General features: G+C 33.7%; 1 protein-coding gene across 1 annotated transcript in view; it reads right to left on the reverse strand.

Moving 5' to 3' along the window:
- The window catches only part of LOC135200191 (FERM, ARHGEF and pleckstrin domain-containing protein 1-like), a 739,864-nt gene that overhangs the window by 172,644 nt on the left and 545,434 nt on the right, over window positions 1-21,786 (reverse strand). The window contains 1 exon segment of the mRNA XM_064228579.1: window positions 21,351-21,581. Coding sequence (XP_064084649.1) covers window positions 21,351-21,581 — 231 coding nt within the window.

Below are 21,786 nucleotides of genomic sequence, written 5' to 3' on the forward strand. Positions count from 1 at the left end.
CTTTCTTCTCACTAATATTAACTCTCTCTCTCTCTCTCTCTCTCTCTCTCTCTCCAACAATCACTGTCTCTTTCCTTCTTTCTTCTCACTAATACCAACTCTCTCTCTCTCTCTCTCTCTCTCTCTCTCTCTCTCTCTCTCTCTCTCTCTCTCTCTCTCTCTCTGTAACACCCCATCTGCTCTCTCTCACTTCTTCTCCCTCTCATTCTCTCTGTCAACCCCCTTCTCAATTATGTATGATAAATTAGTAAAGTAACTAAGTCTACAGGCATAACCAGCCCCGTTTCAGGAATCTCTTCTCCTCCCACCCCCTTTGGAGGGGGGGAGGTAGGATGAAACCTCAATATAAAAACACTTGTGTATTCGAATGCAATGTTGCGTCAAAATTCCAAAGCAATTGGTGAAGAACTTTCAGAGACTTAAGATTTTGAACAAAATAACATTTACATTTTTATTGATATTGATGGTGTTTTTGTAACTACCTATGAATTTGAAATTATCTAGCTTCCTGTTGATGGGTGTAGTAGTGTTGCATCAAGAACTATAATTATTTTCTTCCTTTCCAAATGTCCCTTTCCTATCCCTTCCCTTTCCCCAAATAGTTTTTTCTTGCCTTAATGTGTGCCTGCTCCCACCAATACTAAAGAGTATCCTAGTCTCCTAAAACTCTCCCTCAGATATTCCAGCTCTTCATCTGTGAATTCGGGACTGCAAATCCTATAAGCCCAAGTGGCCAACCCTGTCATTACTCCCTTTTTTCATTTCTTTCCTATGACTGGAGAACATATGTATATAAGAATTAGAAATGCCCTTCTTGGATGTACTGGTAAAGAAGGAAGGGGCAAATTTAAAATCAAGGTACACAGGAAGAAGATACACACTAATTCACACATACATACATTCTTCAGTCATAGGAAAGAAATTAAAATGGGAGTAATGACAGGGTTGGCCATTAGGGCTTATATGATTTGCAGTCCCAAATTCTTACACGAAGAGCTGGAATAACTGAGACAGTTTTAGGAGATTAAGATACCCTACATACTGGTGGGAGTGGGCACACATCAAGGAACAAACTATTTTAGGGAGAGGGAAGGAATATAAGATTAACATTTAAAAAAGGAAGAAATAATTTTAGTCCCAGACAACAACACTATTACACCATCAACAGGATGCTAGATCATTTTAAACTGATAGTTAGTAGTTACAAAATCACCACTAAGAATAAAATACTTAGAAACAAAAACTCAGAAGAGGGGGAAGAGGTAAGAGGAGGGGTAAATATGGCAGCATGTCTAGAATGTGAAGAATGGCACTATGGTGAGAGTGGCAAACCTTGCAAAGAGCGAAACAACACATACAAAACATAAGACACTACAATCAGATATCAGCAGTTGCCAAACACTGTTGGGGAAAAGACCACAGAACAGACTGGGAAAATATGAATTTTTTGTATTGGAATACTAACAAAACAACCAGACTGTTTGTAGAAAATTCCTATCAAGAAAAATTGTATAAACTCCACAATAGAAAAGATATGCATAAACACAAGACACCATTTGGAAATTGAACATCTGGAAATAGCAGAGAAAGGCCAAGGTCACGAGGGCCGGGCCAAACAGGAGAAGCAGGGTAATATTAGGATCAAAGAAACCAGCACACATATAAATACAGCTGGCCTACATGTTTGATCATTTTATAGATACATACTTGACAATGTGGACTGTTTTTCCTTGAAAGCTTAAAACCTTTTTGAATAACTAACTTTGCTAGATACTGTCCAGTTTGGATGAGGTACTTCTAGTAATATATAATAATAATAATTTAATATAAGATATATATATATATATATATTTATAATATATATTATTATATGATATATATATATAATATATATATATATATATATATATATATATATATATATATACATATATATATCTAGTATATATATATATATATATATATATATATATATAATTTTCTTTTAAGTTCTCCCTAAAATTAACTTTAGCTGTTTCAGTTTCAAAGTTACCAGATAGTAATATGTATTGTGCTAACATCACATAATGAAATGTAGCCTTCCTAAGTCCACATAGTTTTGCACTGTGTACAGTAAACTTGAAGAGTCACTAATCTTCATCAACCTCAGTATATACAAAACCAATTAATTTGTATCTTAACCTCCTAATTAAAAAAAGTTTAATTTTAAAATATATACCTTTCATTTTACAGTACAAAGATATTGTTTCAAGTCAAAAAATAATTGGTATACAGTACTTGTAAGGCGACAGTGGTTCCTTTTGTTCATATTATGATCCTGAAATTGCAACTTTTTGTAATTTTAAATTGTGATGATTCTACAGTATTTCAGCAACATTTTTATTACATATTAATGTTTAGTTTTACCGACACTACGCTAATACTTCATAATAACAACACAATACAAAAAGTATTACTCCATACATTAAATGGGATGGGACCACTGTTTTTAGGTTTTACATGATATTTCAAACTGCAATTTTGTAATTCCCTCTTTAGGGTGAGATGATTCTTTGAAATTTGGCATCTATACATCTCCGTGCAGAATTATACATGCATAAATTACACACACCTATTCACAGAAGATACAAGTGTTTAGGCATGAATAGCATTAAGCATATCCAGGAATATTGTAGTCACAGATAATAGTAAAAGAAATTTACTTGTGGTACATCATTGATTACCTATGAAATTTTGGACTAATTATGACCAAATCATTAAGATTTAAAAGCAAAAATATGAATTCTACTTTGCCTGGTCAACCCTCTGTACTCATTTTCATATCACTGTAGTACCATGAATATGGGATGTTCACCACTATTAACATAAGACTGTACTTGGTTACAACACACACACACACAAGTTTACTGGGAGATTTCTCATCAGCTCATATCACTGACAAATAACCCTACAATAACTTGAACATTAATAGAATTATTTAATGACAACCTTTACTTTGATTACATTATCCATTAACCACATGAAAACTGTTCTCAATTATAAAAGTTAGAGAGAGGAAATATATATTAGACTTTAGCTCACTAGATATAACTATATGGCGCTCAACTAATAATAAACTTATTTAGATGAACTGTCTTAGGAAAATATTGTTGCTTTACACTGAACATTAATTGTCATGCAGTCAACTTTGTATTTTTCTTTTTAACAAAACACTACATTCACTATGAAATTATACATCCATCCTAAAAACATCCTAGGGTTTAGGTGACCAATAACTGTATGCACTTACAGTATACACACACATTCATACACACTAGCTATGATGCAGACCTCTCCCACAAAACACAGGCACAAAGTCAAACCTATCTGTTACTTGATACACAACATTACTTAAGGCAGCTAATCTATGTTACCTAATTGCATAAATATTAGCCTGTTATTAAATAAAAATAAAAAATGCACTAATACATGCAACACCACATTTATGAAAATAGCTATATCATAGGGAGCATCAACAAAATATAAAATACTACTGGACTCCATCAACAGCCTGCCACTGCAAAAAAAATCAAATTAGTAGGCTAGTGAGTGCAAATGGTAAGACAAGACAGAGAGGAGGTGGCAATATATCTAAATTTTAAAACATGAAATAGGCAAACATTTAGGGAAGGTTTAAGTGATAAGGCATTTAAATATTGGTAACATCACTTTCTAATGATCAAATAATACAGATTTACCGTAAACATGTGTATTTTAAATGAAGTATAACATGCGTTGATGTTATTAGGCCTTGGCATTTAAAGACTTTTTCCTCTCAAGTTGACAAATAAGATGGTTTAAGAACTGTATAAAATCCCCAGTGACTAATAAAACTACATATATGCATTTAGTCACAATGTCATCTGCATCTAAACACAGTGCTCATACAAATGCACTAGAGCTACAATATAATAATTATGGACACTCATCAACAGTATAGAGAGACTTCGAGTCTGATAAAGTTCAATATAATTTAAAAACATGATCAAAAAGTACTGAGAAGAACAAACTTCTGTGAAATGTCAATAAAGTCTTTTGACCATGTAGAGTCAAACCTGTACAGCTATATCCTACCTCTAAGTAACTACATTAAGTATAAGTAAATAAAATGATGAGGAAATAAAAATTGTCAACTGACATGTGAATATAGCAAAAAGTACCAGTTCCTGCTTTGCTTGCTCTTGCTTGTCTTACCATAGAGCACAGAGTTAGGGAGGGCCAAACCTATCGCACAAGTGAACAGGTACTCCATTTATGTACCGGCACCTACGATCACCCAGCAAGGCTGCAAAATAACAACCAAAGACGTCAGATGCTGCATCCAACAGGCAATCTCATGTGCAAACACCCACAATCAGCTCTCTTCAGGCAATTACTATAGAAAGTGAATATCTCATGCCAAAATATCCTGAGCATACCTCATTGTGTCCAGTAACACTAAGTATTGAAAACAATGTGTAAAACAACTTTATCTCAGTCAGAATCACATTAGCTCATTAAATATGACAAAGATATTTTGCCGTAATAAAGTCAGTTAAATACCAGGCCTTTTGGGAGACAAATTAATTTCTATCAAATAAAGATTTAAAATTCACCGCCAGGCATATGATACCTACTGCAGCCTATTTCCCTTAAATACATGTGGCAAGGTGATGATAAGTGAGATATTTAGTAATCATTTATAGAAAGCTTCATAATCTGATATGTATTATTGATGCATTAAGGTCCCCTTTTTGCAATAATATTGTGAATGTGTGGAACCATTTGGCACATTCGTGTTCCATTTAAGTAATGATCTTGAATTATCTAATACATTCTCTACTTTTAAGCAATAAAGATATATATTAGCATCTAAAATTGTGAAGCAGGCCCATATTTTTCAGCATCTCCCTGTTTTCATTTATTTCCTAAGCTACACTTTCAGGATTACTGTTTGGTATGCTTATTGTTGGGTATTGTTGGTTATTATGCAAATGTTTCATAGAAAAATGAAACAGTCTTATGATTTTTTGAAGAACATAGGTTTTACATAGTATTGCACACCCTACCTTAATTTGAACCAAATAATATTAAAAAATAAGAAGGTTCAATATCAGCCCCCACAGAACAGACTACCAGCCCAGGTTGGCAAGGGGAACAACTGCCCGTAAATTCAAGAATGGATCTGATTAAGTAATCAGCTTAAAACTTTTGAGATTCTTTTTTCAAGTATACTTAACTGGAACAGTGGATCTTTAAGCCACCCCTACTCTAATTAGGTACATCACTCCAAGTAACCCATGTTTCTGCATAACTCGAAGTTAAGCAGGAGGATACCAATTATTCAGTTAAAGTTCCTAAGATGCTGAGACAGTCTGCATATGATTTCTGAAGTCCACTCTAAAGGAAATTAATGAAAAAGGATGAGGTAGAGGTTTGGGAAGTTCTCCTCATCCTGAAACATTTCCTAAACGTAATTTTTTTTTGGGGGGGCGGGCCACAACAAAGTAACCCACATCTTTGTTTAAAAGCAAAACATTTGAAATATTAGGTTAGAAAAAATGCTGGTAAACTTGAAGTCTAGATGCTCCTCTAATTACCATAAAAACTACTTTGATAACCTACTGGCTATCTGAGGGCCAAGCATCATCACCAAGACCAAGACAAAAGAATCAGTTTGGGACTTACCAATATAACAAAGGAGATCCAATGCTATCCATTGCTGAGTGGATGGGTTTTTGTTGGTAGTGCAGACAGTTTCAAAAACTTTTTTGGTGCTGTTATGAGAAAACTCCAAGGAAGTTGCTACCCTTGTATCCTTGATAAAATTTACCAAAGTGAGGAGAGAGAAACATAGGGGCAAGGGTAGAAACAGTATGTGACTGAAGCTCATTCAGTTAATTTTGTAAATCCAACACTCCCATTGACATATAAAAGACCATCAGGCATGTCAAGAGTTACATTCTCTGTGGTGGAATGAAGAAGGAATATTTCCAGCACCACAGGTACAAAAGTTAACAACAGCTTTATCACTTCCTGATAAATGGTACCAAACTACACATTCACTCAAGCCTTCCATGGACAGAGGGCAAACCCAATGCTTATGATGGATTACAAACTTCAATATCTCAAACTTAGGACAACCCCTAACTTACGGCTGGTGGGGGGAAAGACTAGATGGATAAAACCCCCAGCTATGTAGGACAGGGTGACATAGGTGGCATCAAGAGGGAGGAACATACAAAACCTCTCTTAGTCAGGCAGAATGCTGTGTCTTAGGTGAGGTTATGTGCCAATGACCAACTATTTCATCAAGCAGGAAATGCATCATAGATGAGGATAACTACCATAAGTTGGGTGGAAGAGGGGAAGAGTTTCCAAAAGTCACTGCCTTCTTGGCCAGGTATGACATGACACTGTATGGTAGCCTTGTGAGTGGGAGTTAGATGGGAAGCTATGTCCTACAAGCTGTTAGAGGTTAGCTTGGCATATGACTTTTCAAAGCCAGTTTTATATAATTATGTCAATTTTTTATCTTTTGTGATCATATACATGAAGCATGTATTTTCTCCTTAGCGTCTGTATTATTTTGAGAGTACAGTCACCACTGTTTTTACTCTTTATATCTTGTTTTTGGTTTTCCTATCCAAAAACCAATTCCCTAAAGTGAATCCCTATAACTGTTAGAGGAGTAAGGGTATCAGGAAATACAAAAACAAGTTAATTAATTCAATGCTGATGGGGAAAAACACACAAACTACAAGATAAAAAATCCAAAAAATAAATGCTTTAAGTTTTTGCAAGATATTAATTTGTCATCTTATTACCTGTATCAACTTTAATTCAATATTTTGGAATGAGATTTTTGATGAGGTAAAAGCTGGTGTATACACTTTTCAAAAATTAGCGAGGGATGCCCAGGAACTTCACAAAATCCAACTACACCATAAGTTAAATGAATAAACTTCTACAGACAAGGTTAGATCTCTACATTAGCTATACAGATAATGTGTAGTGAAATGTCAACAATCAAAACTCACCAACATGGGCGTTTTATATGTTGACAAAGAACAAAGTTTATAAACATTTTATGCATACGTAATATGACTTGCTAGAACCAAAGTAAATTCTAAATGAGGAAAATGTTTGAAACGTGGATGCTAAAATATTGCACGGTACTGCTCATTGGTGCCATTTATGTAATACCTTTATGTAAGTATGAAAACAACCTACAATTACCAAGGAAAACAATGTTAGTAAGTTGTAATTCAACCCAAATTACCAAACGCTTGAGTAAAAGGTACGTAGTTTCTACAAGCCCAAGGCCATGTTAAATGAAAGAACATTGGTTAATAATAGCAATCTACTCTAGAAGTTCATTAAAGATTACTATCAAAAGTATTACAGCATTCTGTTCAAAACACGTTTTTATCCATATCCTTTTATATATTCAGAACTCTCGCATATTCTGTACTCATAATACTTTATCAATATTGCCCTAAATACTTTAGGAACTATACATTTTAAAGAGCTCGCAACAAAACAGATAACCTGCTATACCCAAGTTGAGTTTTCAACTACAAGAAAAATTCATGCTCGCTAATTCCATTTAATGTCAAAATACCATCATTCTCATTAAAGAAAGAGGCACACACATGTTCATCAATAGTAACTGTACTGTTTCAGTACTATCAGAAAAATGTACAAGCCCCATTCTCTAGTATATAATGGCATGTTATTGCTATTTTTTCAAAAACCCTAAAAACATTTCATTCTCAGTGACAATGTAAAATCTCTGTGATGGACTACAACAAGCATAAATGAAACGAACCAACCTATCCAGTGCAAGTTTTCAGTGAACTAAAACTTCCTATTAAAAGCAGTCTTAAACAAACAATAGCCTCATCACTGTAAATTATAAGCTTTTCCTACTTGCTGCCTCAAGCCCTAAATCCTTGCATTTGTCAGGGATGGGATGCATTCATCTATCAAAGTTTTTCAACACAAAACCATGCAAATGTATAGATTCTTTTACCCTGACATCCATACCATAATGTTTTCTCCAAAAGCAAGTACTCTTGGTAAACATGGGGTAATCATCTATCAAAAAGTCTAATAATAGAAACCATGCTTACAATGAAAGTCTTTTTCTTGTTAATAAGTGAAAAACATAAAGGAAATAGTAAGTACTACAAATTCTAATATGAATACAACAGGAAAAACACAAACACAAAGGGGAACAAAAAGGAATAGAATAAGATGATGTGCCAAAAGCGTATTAATGGCTGCTGCTGCACATCTTTAACAAACAGTAACAATCAGGTAGTACTGATACAATTAACAGTACATAATTCTAAAACATCACGTTCGTAATTTAACTATTTTTAAGTTTCCTAGCATAAGTTAATGTAGCTGTCTGCTGTGACATATGTAAGTTTGATCCAATGTTGTGTTTCACCTTTCAAGTATGTAATATATGTGGTTTGACAACACTATAACTTACTTTAAACATTTCTGCTACTGCATGATATGTAGCAACTGACAAAGCCTAACTTGTTCAAGAATCAACATTATACATAAAAGTTAAGAATTACAAGTCCTAAGAAGAGAAATTACATATGATTTACTGTATTTTAATTTACAGGTATTTTGGTAGTGACATGCCTCTTACCAGAAATCCATGGCACTGGGCACAAATTATGCAAGTTATGAAAGTAGTAGTCAAAATGCACGTGTAAATTAGCTTAAGTGATTGGTTTTGATGATTTAAGTATCATTTAATATACCTGCAGCAAATCCCAATGTTAGTACAGCATATAATGCATACTGTGGACCCTCAAATTAGATGTTACAACTATGGGCACACACATTTCCCGCAAAAAAACAGCATATATAAATAAAGGCTGTCCCAGAAAACCATGAGCTTCATATACATACTTCCAACTTAAATATTTTGAGGCTGGTAGAACTACCATACTATTGCACACAGTGCTTCACCATAAAACCAATACATACAGACATTTTATGAAAAGTCTAGTCTATAAAACTAAAATTCAGTAAATGTATGATTTCTGATTTTTCTTTATGTAAGAACTGCCAGTTAGTATGTGTTTTATTCATATCTATCATTATAAATTAGTTAAAAAGTACAACTAACTGACATTTTTAGACAAATAGAGCTCAGCACTTTATTTTGTTTTTATATGAAAAGTGAAAACTGGAGCTAAGTACTATAGTTACAAAAGGCAGACAGCTTTGTAGGAAACGACTAAAGAGGGCAGACAATAAGCAAGAACAATTAGTATGGCCTACAGTGCGCTACAGCAGCCATACTGTATTTGGTAACCCCCTTTGAGTTTCCCTATGGCATTAAAGTATATATATACGTATACTGGCAGCCCCCAGTTACTGTTGGTATCGGTTACCAGCATTTCAGTTTTACAGTCCTTGTTCAATATACTATTCATAACTGGGTTTTACCCTCCATAGGATTTATAGCACCACTGTCTGGTTATCGATGGCCTTAGGCTAAGTGCCGAGACCGCCTCATAAAATACAAACATAACGAATATGCATCTTTTCCTTGGCTCTTCTAAAAAGTTATCCTTTACTTTGCTGAATCCAATAATACTGTATGTAGTCTTATATTATTACTATTGTATTATAACATACAAACAAAACAATCATGTTTTGGATTGGAATTTGGAAAATTCTGTTAAAAGTGGAGGCAAGATTATTTTGCTGTATTTACTCAATTCAGAGTGATTTCCTTGCTTGTATTTAGTGTAAATTAATCTCTAGAAACTCAATTTACGTGGGACAAGGGTTTTTTTGTTATATGAAATGTTTTCAAGTTGAAATATGACTTAAATACCTCTTCATGTAAACTAGATTTTGGTTATTTTTTTTTTTCATTTGATAGATGGTGGTTTTGTCCTGGCGTTAATTGGAAAGGTTTAGGCTAGGCCTAAGAGCTGAGAGACCCTCATGAAATACAAACATATCGAATTTGCATTTTTTCCTTGGCTTTTTTTAAAGTTACGCTTTACTTCACTGTATCAAATAATACTTTTTATAATCTCATATTATACCATAGTATTACAAAATACAAAAAGTGATCAATAATATATGAATCAATTAATTATTATGGCCTCATGTATGGTGTGGGTCATATATATAATATTATATATCTATATTATATAATATATAGTATAAGATATAATATTATATTTTAATATATATATAATATTTAATATGTGTGTGTGGTGTGTGTGTGTGTTGTGTATATAGATATATTAAATATAATAATTATATATAATATATATTATTATATATATAGGTATATATATCATATATATATATATATATATAATATATATATATATATATATATATATATATATATTTATATATATATCTAATACATATATAGTATAAATATATATATATATATCTATATATATGTGTTTTTTATAAATTATTTAACTTATACAATATATATATAATATTATTAATATATAAATATTAATATAATATATATATATAGATAATATATATAACATACTACATACATAATACATACTATACTACATCATACATACATACGTATATATATATAATAATATATATATATATATTAATTATAGTATTTATATACTATATATATGTTATATAGTATATTATATATTTATATACGTTATATATATATGGCGCAAAGGCATAAATCCATGCACTGTCCAACAGAAAAGATATCTCATAATGGGATACTGTATATCTTTGACAGTAACCTGAGCCTAGTCACTAAATTTCAAACAAAAAATGTAAAAAATGGCTAACTGTTAAAGGATTGGTAATTAAAAATGTTCTGTTATCACAATATAACTCAAGTTTCAATTGAATAATAAGACATTCTCTGCTGAGGGGAGAAACAAATTTTCTAAAATGACTTTACCTCATTGCTTGAAAGATAAATAAATTACCTTAGAAAATAATCTTTATTATAAATATATGTGATATTCTTCAGGGTAGTATAATGAAAGATTATAGTAGTTACTGATTTCCTTAAAAAAATTAACTTACAAATAAAAATACTTTTGTATCAATAATGATGTCCTGAATGACCAAGTGCCATTCAAATTCACTTATGATTTTAAAAAACCCATGGTGTGTTTATATAACTTGACCTACATTTTCGCAACTTTGGCAATTTGGTGTTTACTTGAGCTACCTACTTTTATTATATTTTCCACTGAAAAGGTACTATACTTTGTACAGCATATTGACAGTTGAACATGTTATTTATAAAGTTTTCATTTTGTTATTGCATATATTTGCATCAGCACTTTCCTAAATGTGAGTTAAAACAGGACATTTTTGATGAGGAATACAATGAGAAGGGCATTAATATTTGAAAATATGAAAGAATTATCGTTGTTGTTGTTGTTATTACTATTATTATTATTATTATTATTATTATTATTATTATTATCATTATTATTATTATTATTATTATTACAGGCAGTCACCGGTTATCAGCAGACTCGGTTAATGGTGGTCCGATTTATGGTGCTTGTCTAGTGCCATAAAATTGGCGATTTATGGCACCATAACAGGCTGAGTTTCAGTTATCAGCGCCATAAGGCGCCATAAGGTGCCAATAATAGAGTTATAGTGCCATAAGGTGCCTAAAAAAGGTGCCATTAACCAAAACATGGAGTGCTGATTTTTGGTTAATGATGGTTTTTGCTTATCAGCACCCCTCCAAGAGTGGAAACCCCGCCGATAACCAGGGACTGCCTGTATTACTATTATTATTATTATTATTATTATTATTATTATTATTATCATTATTATTATTAATTTCTTTAACCATAAAGTAAAGAAAAATAATTAACACTCATAGGGCAGCAAAAAAAAAAAAAAAAAAAAAAAAAAAAAAAAAAAAAAAAAAAAAAAGAAATTGTACTGAAAAGCATGAAATGAAGGCATTATGTAAAAGTTCACAACAATATCATGGTTCTTTACCACCGAAGCAACCACAGACTTGCACAAAAGCAAAACAGTTGGATTCTTGATTTGATAATATATTTTTCTATAAATTCAGACAGGTGCCTTTCAATTCTACTTCTTTCAACAGAATGGTAAATTACTGTATACTACAAAATGCCAATGTAAGAGAAAGATATTAGTTCCTTGTGACAAATACACTGAAAATTAAATTCTCCATTGTTTTCTGAGCATTTCTCTGAAAGTTTTACATGGCAGCAAGAGCTTTGCATCATGAAATTGTTTTTTTATATTTTTGCAGACTTGTCACCAAAAACAGCTAATGATCTAAAGTGCACAAATTTTTTAACAAAATATAACAAAATTAAAAAACCTATATATTTTTTAAATACTGCATTTAACATCAAACTCATCATTAAATAACAAAATGGGATAAAAAATACATGAACAGAAAATTAATTTTGATGAAGCACTGGGTATTTCTGTGTGTAAGTATGAATTTGATAAAATAATTTCAAAGTACAAACTGCAAAATGCTAATGCAAATTTAAAAGTACGTAAAGCCACCTACTCTCAAAAGAGGAATATAATTCTCATTTGAACAGTATTAATACGTATTAGTAAACGTGTTTAAAACTTTATATGGTTCAAAGAACGTGATGGATCCTAGATATTAATTTCTATTCTTATATTACTATAAAAAAGGTTAAAATATGTAACAATTTTACCTAATAAAAATATTACATGACATGAAAATCATTATTCAAACACCAAATTTTTCATAAAATTGGCATTTTAAATATCTTTCTATGTCATTCAATATAAATTTGTTTTCTCCAAGACTGTTTGAATATTTGGCACAGAGGACTAACACACAAGTAATAAATATGAGTATTAGACACGATTATACATAAATCATAAGCAGTAAAAAAACTTAATATGTATGTCCTATCAAGAGTCAAATGATAGGTACAACTGGGATAAGTCCTACCCCCAGCCTATGGTATGCTAACCTACTCCAAACCTGAGCCTAACCAGTTTCAATTGATTTAATCCACCATATCAAGATATACATATAAAAAGCCAATATGTATAACATACAGCAGCCATACAAGCAAGAACTATATAGCATTGTAAAAAAATACAGTTTAATAAAGACAATTTTTAATTCAATTACACCCATGAATACTAGATTATGGCAAGAAAAATGAGTCAGCCAAGACTGTCATCATGACATTCATACTACTGGTCCATTATGATCAACTATCACCTCACACAAGCACAATCAAGTATGCAAAGAGTAATGTGGAGAAAATACTAATCATTATTCAAGACTGTATAGTAAATTATAAACAAAAAATGCAATAATAATCTCAAAAGATTAATGAATTTCCAATTTCTATCATAAACACACAATGTGTACGTGAATGAAACCAATGGACAAGGAAGAGATGCCCAAACACACACACATCCTTAATGCTGCATAACTGTAAAGAGCAAAGCATCCTGATACGATACACAAAATGTTAATAACAGTGCTGTGCATCATCATAAGGTGCTGTACTTTCAGATTTCTCCATGCAGTATAATGAAACAAAGTTGTATCAAGCAAAAGCCTTCTTGGAAACCAGCAAGATAAGACTGAGCAGATTGATCATGACTGTTTCACTTCCAAAAATCAAAGGAATTTCTCATGTAATAAGCAAGCTGCATTCCACTCCTCACGCACACTAATGTCTGCCTCAGTGGGCAATGGTTATCAGGTATAGCACTCATGCCATCTTCACCTCTTTCCATGTATGCTCAATGACAGGCACTGGGCATTATAGGGTACAATATGGCACAGGATGTATTTCAAAAAGACATATTACACTGTTACACTATTAATGGACTAGAATCAGAAATTCTAGTACAGAGCACAGTAAACTCAATTAAGATTAATCAGAAATACTTGATAAAAGAAAAATAAATTTTGAAATGGATACCCAAGTTTTGATCTGTCATGGTCCTCAAAGTGTAGTGAAAAGATATGTTGAGAAAACCTGAATAAATCCTTTTGCTATTAGATGATGTTTAATACCACGTATAACTCCATATTAGATAGTTCTGAAATATAGTTTTTCACTCTGAAAAGTGTATGAGAGACGTTCATAGTAAACAGATTTAAAAATAATACATACATTCTATACCCAAGTTCTACACCACAAAGTAAGACCAACCACACACAGAGGTATTGTGGCAAATTACTAATACATATATAATGAATTATTACCTAATAATTCTTGTCACTGGCATTAAGAAATCTAGCATTACTGTTTTGATTAAATTTCAGATGCCATAAATTGCAAACCTCATTATTTATTTATTTTAATAAGTATTATGATATCTGAGTGAAACTACTACCTGGTGTGCTTTCATTACTATGAGCACATTAAATAGCATGTACCTTATGGGAATCATGAGAGATTGTGTGACTACGTATATCAAAAATGTCAAGCAATAGTTTATCTGGACATATGAAAACTTCAAACACACAACAGCTTGCGTTCTAGTTACGTTTTGTTTCCCTTAAAGTTTTAATAATTTTTTACTCTGAAACACATTCTGCAGCACTGAAAAATTATGCTGTGGTTAAAAATTCATTACAGTTTATTATAAGACAATGTCTTATTCATCTGTCTTTATTTTGACTATAAAAGAATCTTTTACCTTCTCTGATGATGTACTTTAACTGGTTATTACTTATAACTGAAGAAAAGTCCTAGAGATTACTTAATGCACAATAGTTTTAAAATATAAAGCAGTTAAAAACTAAATAAAAAAACTCCCAGCTCCTTACAAATTCAGAAAAATCACTAACATGAGATCTAACTTTGGCACTTTATATGACACACAACAGGTAATTCCAGACATTGGAATAAAATATTCCAGCATTCCTAATTATTGGCCACTAATCATAAATAGAATCATGTATTTAAAAACAATAATTGAAGGAAAAAACAAAGGGCTAGAGCTTAAGGAACATGATGGTTATAATACTTTGCTGTAATAATCTCTATTTTCCAGTCATTGTTGTTGTAACTAAATGCCATATTTTTTCTTGGCAATTATGTGAGTTTGAGGTGAATTAAAAAATGGTTTGGTTAAATCACTAATCAATAATTCACTGAATACTGAATTTTACACTAATCCAGCATAAGGATAACTTGAAGGATCTGATTTTTATACACGTCAGTATACTCAATAAATGAGGCTTTTTCAAGTGTAAACCTTAAATTTCTATAAGGCATCAGAATTATATTAATAAATACTTCAATCAGACAAACAGTATATACCAAAGATAAATAAAACTTTCATATGACTTATCCCTTTCAATGATTTGGTTATAACTTAATTAATCCTATTAACTACATGGAACTGCCTCATGAGAAGAGAAATGAATGGAATATAGAACCTTCAAATAAACAGTTACCAAAATTTTGATGTCTTATATTTCCTACCTCCTGTAATCATGAAATATTGATCTATCAATTAGAGACATAATGGGTGAAAGCATAGTAATTACTCTGGCAAAACATTGGTTTAACCTGTTTAAAAGCAATTACTATCAAGGTAACATCAAGATAACTAAAAATAAAAACACTTGTTATATCGAATAAAGAAGTGAGTATTATATGTATGTGTACTATAAAGTAAACCAAAAATATCAAAGATGCCATAAAGTAACCAAAAAAAAAAAGATGGCAAATTATAAAGTACTTAAGACAAAAAAAAACTTAATGGTACATGGAAAATTTCCATAAAAAAATCTCATGAGATTACTAAACAGTCAACAAAAATGATCTGGCCAGCAAACATAACCATTCCCATTGTATAAATGTGGAAGACACTTACATAAAAATTAACTGATTTCAGTAAATTTTTAATGAAAGAATAGCATTAAAATAACCTTTTAAATATGAAAAGCTCTGAGTAAAAAGGCCTGTTTTATACAAATGCTGACAATAGGTTTCATAGATTGATAATAAGTGTAATAAGACCCTTCATGTTTTGGTTGGAAAGACCAGGTTACATTATCGGAGCAGATGACTAAACGCCATCTTGCATAAGTGTTTTTGTGAGCTCTGCCTTATCATTAAAATAAAGAGCAATAAGTAATCAAACACGGTCAACCAAAATTTCCAGAATTGATAAACAAAACAGTGTATGTACATTTAAATTTGTTTATGATTTATGAGGATGTATAACTAATAACATCCATGAACTTTCCCATGAACTTTCAACGATTCCTGCTGAAACCACAATCCCATCTTAACTTTGCTTAAAAATTACAGTCAGACTCATTCATGCAACTATGAATCTGTTATTGTACCACAAATTCATGAGGTAATGAAACAGACATGCTGTAAAAGAAATCATCCCACTGGGTTGAAAAATGCCCTAATACTGTAACACTATTTTAGGGATTAGATTGTGCGAACTCATGTTACCATAGCTGTCTTAAATTCAAAATATAAATAATGGTAAAAAATTACTGACTCCATCCATAAATTATTTCTTGCCACTGAGAGCAATTACTTTTATCCTATTAAGATTGCATGAGCAAATCCATGTAAAAAAATTTGTGTGAAAGAGCCTCAAAAGTATAGCATATGTACTAACAATATTTAATAAGAACACCAGTGAAAATTGAAGTGAAATTCTATAAGTCTGAAAAGCACATCTGAAAAATTAAGATGAGAAATATTTTCTTTCATAATGTACTGAGAAACAGAACACAGAATACTGTAATTCTACGATAATATCGCTGCAATTTGAACTTACATCAACATCTGTTGACCAGAGCACTTTCCCAGTCCAATCAATATTAGGACTGAAGCATGACATAGCAACAACTGACTCAATATTTTATAATACTACTTCAGTATCTTAAATAATTAGCAATATTAATCAATATATATGAGTAAGACTATGATTTCTTTCAAATAAGAGTGGTTATGGAAAGAAATGCAATAGGAGAACCCTTATAATGGAAAAAAAGGATACTTTCCTATCTGTCTCTCTTAAACAAAAAAATGGGAAATTATCGTTGTGTATTTGGTACTAATTGTTCCCCTACTTTAAATCATAAGCTTATTAGACAGTTCACAAACTGATCGTTGAGCTTCAATTAACACAAGCTTATAAAGCATGAACTCCTGGGATTCATTATCTTAACTGTAACAGGAAGCAGTTGAACAAATACCAACATCAAAATACTACCAATAACCAAGTGTTGCATGATGTGCAATATATTGCTTATGAACATCAACTATTAGTATGATGCTAACAGAAATTCCAGTGTGATCTCCCTACGTGAAGAGCACAAAAACAAGAGAGATTAAATTTTCCCGATGACTGCACCAAATTGGAGTCTGCATAAGTAACCTTATCCTTAAGTCTAGAATTATGTAAGCATAAAAAAAATTAGTGCGAGTGTTTCAATATGATGGTGTCAATAAAAAATTTATGTGAGCAAATAAAGGGAGTGAGACATCATAACAGACAGTAACAACACATTCCGTGAGATCCCTGTAACAAATACATTAAATCTATAAAATGAAAAATGAAAAATAGAATGTATTAAAAGCTATTCCATTCTCCACTATCAGTTTGAGCAGTTAGACCCGCAGTAGAAAGGTTCTCCCTACTCTCATGGAGGTGAGTCCCTCTTACTTCAAAATCTATAGCTACACGATGCCTTAAATCAATGGCTGCGGACCCATCAGGTTTAGTTATAGGCATTTCTCTAGCAATAGGAGTAGGTGGAGTTAAAGGAGGGCTTGGGCTTCTGGAAAGGGAAGGAGGCCTCATAAATGGTCTGGGAGGAGGTGGTGGAGGAGGAGGAGAGGGAGAAGAGGGTTCCCTCCTTAAGCGTGTGGGAGTCTTGGGTTTTGTGGCAGTTCCTTTCTCTTTAGTTCCTGATGTCCCTGGTTCCTCTTCTAATTCCTCAACCTGCTGAACATCTTCTAACATCTCTAAATTATTTTCAGGTTCTTGTAATGTGTGGTTCTCCTCAGAAGCTGATTCTGACTCAGAAACCTCATGAATTCCTTCAAATTTTACTGGAATATTATCATAAATCCCCTCACTACTTAAATTTACTCTCTGATTAATTTCCATATAGTATGTTTCAATATGACTTAATTCAGTATGAGGATTTTCTAGAAAAGCAGAGCTTGGTGGGGAAGGAAATTCATCACTTTCATCCCCTGGCACAAATTCTGGTAAATCTCTCAAGAAAAAACGCGACGAATATTGCTGAACACTTTCTTGTTCTTCAGCATTTAAACTCACTCTTCTGTCACTATGATTGTCATCACTTGTAGAATTAGAATAATCAGAAGGTAATTCACCTTGCTGTTCCTCCGAAGGAATAGAAGGCTGCTTCTCTTCTGTAGGGGTAGAGATTTTACTATCAGTGTGATCAGGCTCTGGTTCTGGCTCAGGAAGACCTATGTGATCCTGTTCGTGTTCTTGCTCAGAGGTTGTGCTTCTTTCACTGATACGAGATAAAGTTCTAGATGGAAATGCATAGCCCACATCAATTTGACGAGTGAAAGGCTGGTAATACTCTGGCTCTTGGTAGTCATCAGGATATTCATCAGCAAGATCTGGAGACTGTGGAGACTGGTCACTCATCTGTGCATGATCATCTTCATCATCATCATAATAATCTTGGTCCAAATCCTCTTCAGTTTCCACAGCCGCACCCATAGGAACCTCACCACCTGATTTGGGTACAAAGCAAACCGCTCCTGGACATTCATCATCAGGCTCTTCCGCATCTTCACTCTCCACTGACTGTATACTTTCTTCTTTAGGAATAGGAATTTTGTCTGGTATGAAAACATCTTCTAGGTCTTTGTCCTCATCCACTGGTTCTGTAGTTACAATGACTTTATGGTCACCAATTCCTTCTACAACTTCTACAACATGAGCCCCTGATATAGAAGAAAGAGGTTTATCTGACTCTTCTGGAGGTATAAGCGGTTCATTAAATTCATCCATACTAATTAAAGAATCATCTAGTATTATGCCATCAAAGAAATTTGTCTTTCGTTCAGCATCAGATGCTGTTGGACTCTTTTCTGATGCTGAGGCAAGAGTAGATGAAGAGGTGTCTGGTTCTACAGATTCTGATTCCCGTTCTGGTTCATATTCAAATACAGGAACATCAAAGAATGGTGACCTCTGACCAGGTTCAACTGATATTGATGGTCTTCTACCTATATCTGAAAGTGAGGGCCGCCTATCGGAAGAAACGGACCCTCGTCTATCAGAGGACACTGAACTACGGTGATCGGAGCATACTGAGCTTCTGTGTTCTGATGAAGAAGAAGATTTCCTTTCCCTATCTTCTCTGTCTCTGTCATATGGTGATCGTCTACCTACATCATGAACTGATGACCTTCTTTCCTTATCTAAAAATGGTGATCTTCTCTCTGATTCATGGAGAGATGAACGGCGTTCTTTATCTGCTACGGGCAATGGAGACATATTACCAGACGGTCGTCTCTCAGCCGTTACTGGATAAGGAGATTTTCTTCCAATATCATGAGTAGATTGTCGCCTTTCCCCAGGTAATGAGGGCCGTCTGTCGAGTATAGATTCATCTATTTCCTCTATGCTCATCTGACTATCTTTAGAACCTAATTTACTAAGACGTTCATCAGGAAGCCTATATCTCTCTATAACTGTACGCTCAGAGGCATCACTTTCATCTATTTTTCTTTCCCGAGAAGTGTCAGTGAGATCCATTTCACCACTAGATGGTGATTCTTCTTTAACTTCTGGAGGTGGTGGTAAGATCTCTAAATCAAATATTCGAGGCTCTTCCTTTTCTTCAATGACGACAATAATTTGATCTTCTTGTTCTGATTCTAAATCCAAGTCCTGCAGATCTCCTTGATCATCTTCTTCTTCATCACTACTACCCTTAATTCTTGTAATGAGATCCATATCTGGAGGTGGAGGAAGAAACTGAACTTGTTCTTGTGATGGTGTCAAATCATCATCTTCTTCCTCCTCTTCTCTGACATCCTCTGGATGAGGAGGAATGGAATGAGGAATTTCCAATGGTGAACAAATATCGCTATCAGTATTCCCACCAGAGTCACTTCCTCGTCCAGCTCCACCATACATATGATACATTGGTTTTTTGTGGAGTGAAGAAAAGTCCATTGATCTAGGTCTAGCTTGAGAGGAATAAGATGTTATACTTGGTGGACTAGTTGAGGTACTTCTTCTATGCTGTAAAAAGGCTCCATGTTGTAAATCTATAGGCCTAGGAGTAGTGGATGATCTTGTGTGTGAGGAGAGAGAAGATCCTCCATCACTTTCACAAGAACTCATTTTATGTAAACTCTCCTGAGATGAGCCATAATCAACATAATGACCCATTTCTTTAGCTGCCCTCATACTAGCTGATAACCTAGTTGTCATTGTACTTATACTTGTTGATGTATCTCCAAGTTCTCGAAGGCTTTCATGTGAATCTCTGCCCACCATTGATCGACTACTGGAACGTGATCTAATACTCGTACTTTCAGGGAGACTGTCTTGGTGTTCTAACATACCGTGACGAGGATGTGTCATCTGACCAAAAACTGAGGCACCATCTGTAATAGTAAGAGTCCCTAAGTGACGAGTTGACATAATATAACCTTTCTCACTGGTAATTTCACATACACTATTCTCATGAAACTCTGGACTGCCTGGACTTGCGAGGTCTTCATCATCTACTTGTGATTGGCGAGAATCAAGAGGAAGTTCAAGAGTTATTCTAGAACTTGCTCGACTTCCTGCCAGGCTACGAGAAAGATTACCTGCTTGACTGCTACTTCGAGTCCTTGGAAGACTACCAGTATACCCATTTGTTTGAGATTTTGAGGTATTACTACCATGGCTTCGTGGCAGGCTGCCAGTATAACTTGTAGTTCGCATTCGAGTACCTTCTTCACCTTTCAGTTCGGCCCATTCCAAGCCCTCTGCGCTACCAACAAGTTCACTATTTAGTATTAATTTTGACCCTGCTCTGCTGGGAACTCTAGAGCTAGATTGTGAACCACTCCATTTGCCTCCTTCCCGTTCTATCAGTTCATAAGAATCATGAGAAAGATTATCCCCACTATCATCCCCTTGATCCTGATAAAGACGATTATCAATAAAAGAATAATCTTTAATAGATCCCTCCATGAGAGCAGGATTAGAGTTAAGTTGTTGTCGTGAAGAAAATGTAGAGTTAGTGTCTAGGGAGGGAGCCCTCTGGTAGTGGCGGTGCTGACCTGGATGATGAGGGTAATCAGGGTCATGACCACGCTGAGGACTGGAAGTAACTGATGTCTCCGGGGAGAGGGTGTCTTGCCTTGAAGGAGTCACACTAGGGGTCTCCAGGTCACGTGTATCGAAGTCATGCAGGTCAGCAGTCTCAGTCTGAGTGGGTGACCCAGGGGACTGTGGGTCTCCTGTTGAGGCCAAGGTCATGGATCCACAGGATAAGGACACAGGTGTGCCAACTGGAAAATAATGCTGAGTTAGTAGCAAACCAAAACACCTTTTATGAAAGACTAAGGCAAACTAGATTAGTCACACTATCATTCTGTAGATATTAATAACAAATTTAGAGGATTTAAGATATGTCAATCATAGCAGAACCTTTTAATAAACACATCCAAGCATTTTCATTTAGGGTTTACATTAACTTTATTCAGACATGCAATA

The sequence above is a fragment of the Macrobrachium nipponense genome, chromosome 26 (genome assembly GCF_015104395.2).
Source record: "Macrobrachium nipponense isolate FS-2020 chromosome 26, ASM1510439v2, whole genome shotgun sequence".
Lineage (NCBI taxonomy): Eukaryota > Metazoa > Arthropoda > Malacostraca > Decapoda > Palaemonidae > Macrobrachium > Macrobrachium nipponense.